Source organism: Pyxicephalus adspersus, chromosome 5 (genome assembly GCF_032062135.1).
Source record: "Pyxicephalus adspersus chromosome 5, UCB_Pads_2.0, whole genome shotgun sequence".
Taxonomy (NCBI): domain Eukaryota; kingdom Metazoa; phylum Chordata; class Amphibia; order Anura; family Pyxicephalidae; genus Pyxicephalus; species Pyxicephalus adspersus.
In genome coordinates, this window is record NC_092862.1 from 911,107 (window position 1) to 914,109 (window position 3,003).

At 41.4% G+C, this 3,003-nt stretch overlaps 1 protein-coding gene across 1 annotated transcript in view; it reads right to left on the reverse strand.

Annotated features, from left to right (window-relative positions):
- The window catches only part of LOC140330412 (DNA topoisomerase I, mitochondrial-like), a 26,648-nt gene extending 24,675 nt beyond the window's left edge, over positions 1-1,973 (reverse strand). The window contains exons 1-3 of the mRNA XM_072410530.1: positions 1,877-1,973; positions 1,369-1,459; positions 1-51 (exon numbers count right to left, since the gene is read on the reverse strand). The exon at positions 1-51 is cut by the window's left edge and continues 1 nt beyond it. Coding sequence (XP_072266631.1) covers positions 1-51; positions 1,369-1,458 — 141 coding nt within the window. The 5' untranslated portion in view covers position 1,459; positions 1,877-1,973. The remainder of the gene's footprint in view (positions 52-1,368; positions 1,460-1,876) is intronic.
- Positions 1,974-3,003: the final 1,030 nt, after the last annotated feature.

The window sequence follows — 3,003 nt, forward strand, 5'->3', positions numbered from 1 at the left end:
GGTCACCATGGATTCCTCGAGCTGCTTCTCTGTGTAGGAATCATGTTCAACCTGCAAGGTGATTAATACAAAGAATGAGAAGAAGAGAGGAAAGACAAAAAGGTAAAAATACATAGAAATAATAGAAACAGTGACAGAGATACAGAATAACAAAGCTCAGACAGCTATGACACAAGGAAGAGCAGAAGGTGAAATAAGAACCAATGGTTTCCAGTATTTCACAAAACAATCTGACAACTTATCACAACTCAATTTTAGGTGGGAGGAAGCAAAAGGAAGTAAATTAGTTTTCTGTGTAAGGTGGTCCCCAGCTATGGTAGCCAAGGGTCTGCTGTCTCCAGTTCAGATGGGTTAGAACCTTCATATAATTAATATAGAACAATGACAGTGAATGTGTAACCAATCTGAGGTGTAATAGCGGCTGGGTCTACCAAACAAGTGTCAGTTTCCAGCTGTGGTGGCTTCTGATCTCATTGGGCTGATTTATTAAAGCTCCAAAGGCTGGAGAGGATATACTTTCATCAGTGAAGCAGGGTGATCCAGCAAACTTGGAATGGATTTCCTCAAAGTCTTTAGCTATTTGTTAGCAAATGATTTGATTCCTGGACCAGATCCATTCCAGGCCTATTGTGTCTTATCATAGGGGACAAAATGTTACCAATACTAGCTATTATGTGGTCTCACCCAGCAGTCACATTAGCCCCTGGAATGACAGCACAATAATGTGGCTTTGTCTCACCCTATTAGGATTTTCAAGCAGTCAGTTTTGGGTCCAGCAGTGGTGAAGGTCGAGCTCCATGGGATAAGTGGGGGTCTCTAGAACATCCAGCTGTTTGATCCTTTGATCCCTTCCATTTGGCACACCTTCACCTCACCATTTCCAGCATGTCAATGATTTCCGGCTTGGGACTCAAACGTAGTAATTTATTCTTTTGCATCATCCTGTTCTGGGTCAGTGATTCAAAGCAATAAAGCCTATAGGTAATATCAGGCCCACTATGGAAGGTTTATTTTCTAGTGTGGACGCCTCCATTGCTGGCAGATCCACACTCGCTTTCATTGCCTGGTCTAGGGCCACCATCTTGCTTTCCTCATCTTTTGGGTTTGGCATCCCTTTTACTTTACTCATTTGGTATGATGGTGTAACTCAGAGCATTGGCACTGGAGTTACATCATCCCAACACCCAACTAAATTGATAGAGGTTGTCACAAGTCCAGCTTACCGACTGGAATAAATGGTCCACAGTCAGCATGTGCAGTATAAAAAGGATCTGGCCAAGACCTTGTTGGAAGAACTGCTAATAATCAGGAATGAAGATGGGCACATTCACTCATACTATAGGATTCACTTCATTAGAATGCTCTTACCTTGATGCCATTGTGTGTTCTGTGATAAGATTTTCTGTTACTGGTGTCATCTTTTCTGCAATGTTCTCTTTTATCTCCATTGTGTCTCATCCTAAACAGAGAAGGACACAGATCTCCTAATCAGCATTCACATCAGATTAAATGGACCATATTACCTTTATATAGCCAATCAACTCAAACTATTCGAATATCAAACTAGACTACAATGTACGTTGCCCTCACACCCCACCTGGATAATGATCATCTATAGGAAATGTAAATCAGAATGAACACAACCCAGAGGAATTCATACAGAATATGTGAAGAAATGAGCTTTAGAAAAATAATTATCAAATCTTGAATATGAATGCAAAGGTTGCCTGCATGTTACTGAGAATAGACAATAAATTAGATGTGTTTGGTTGGGCTCAGCTAGATCTCTGATCTACTTGTGGTCATTGTTGTGGGACAATAGGATGACTGTATATAAATATATAACAGACAGACAGGTTTGGGTCAGGTAACTCACCTATGCGTGCCTGGATCACCAGGTGAGGTAGATGACACGCTGTTATTCAAAACACTCTCCGTCTTGTTTATCTTCAGAATAGCAGATTGACTCTTGTGATCCTAAATTATGAAAGAGTAAAACTAAGCAGTATCTCAACAAAAACTTACCAAGCAGTGTATAGTACAAAGTTTACCTAATATTATTATAAAGCAGGATTTATATATCGCCAACATATTATGCAGCGCTGTACACTAAATAGAGGTTACAAATGACAGACAGTGACACAGGAGGAGGAGAGGACCCTTTTCTGCTGATTTAAAACCCAACGCTTCCCCCTCACCTACCCGTCCTATTCTGTCTCCTAAACCCTCAGTACTTCCCACCATTCCATATCCCTATTGTGTGATATATCCCCCACCTCTTAGATTGTAAGCTCTTCTGGTCAGGGTCCTCTCCTCCTGCTGTGTCACTGTCTGTATCTGTAACCCTTTTTTTAATGTACAGCGCTACATAATATGTTGGAGCTATATAAATACTACTTTTGAATATTAATAATATATAATACTGTATTAGGCCCACAAAAGTAACTAGTAATGAGGATCTTCTATTAAGATAAGGAAGAAGCGGAAACAAAACATTTTCATTGGTCAGTTGCACAAAATTCACCCAAACATTCTGTATTCAAATCCCTTCACTGTCAGCCCAGAGCCATTTCTATGCACAGGGCACCATCTAGTGGCGAGATTACAGAATGCATCCTTGTATTGTGGAGCTCAGCGCGCATGAAATCCTGACTACAAAGAGAAAAGAAGTTTGGCAGAGAGAACTCTGGAAGCTCCTCATATAGTGGTTACAGACATCTTCTGCTAGTGAGGCTTGTGTTAGGAAGAGGAGGAGAAAACTGGGATAAAGAAAGCAGAGTGAGAGACCCAAAATGTTTCATTCATTTACTGTGCATGTGAGGTGTGTGTCCGTGTATAGTGTGTGTATGCGAGTATAGTGTCCCTCCATGTGTGCGTCCGTGTATGCAAGTATAGTGTCCGTGTGCGTGTGTGTGTCCGTGTATGCGAGTATAGTGTCCCTGTGTGTGTCCCTCCATGTGTGCGTGCGTGTGTGTCCGTGTATGCGAGTATAGTGTCCCTGTG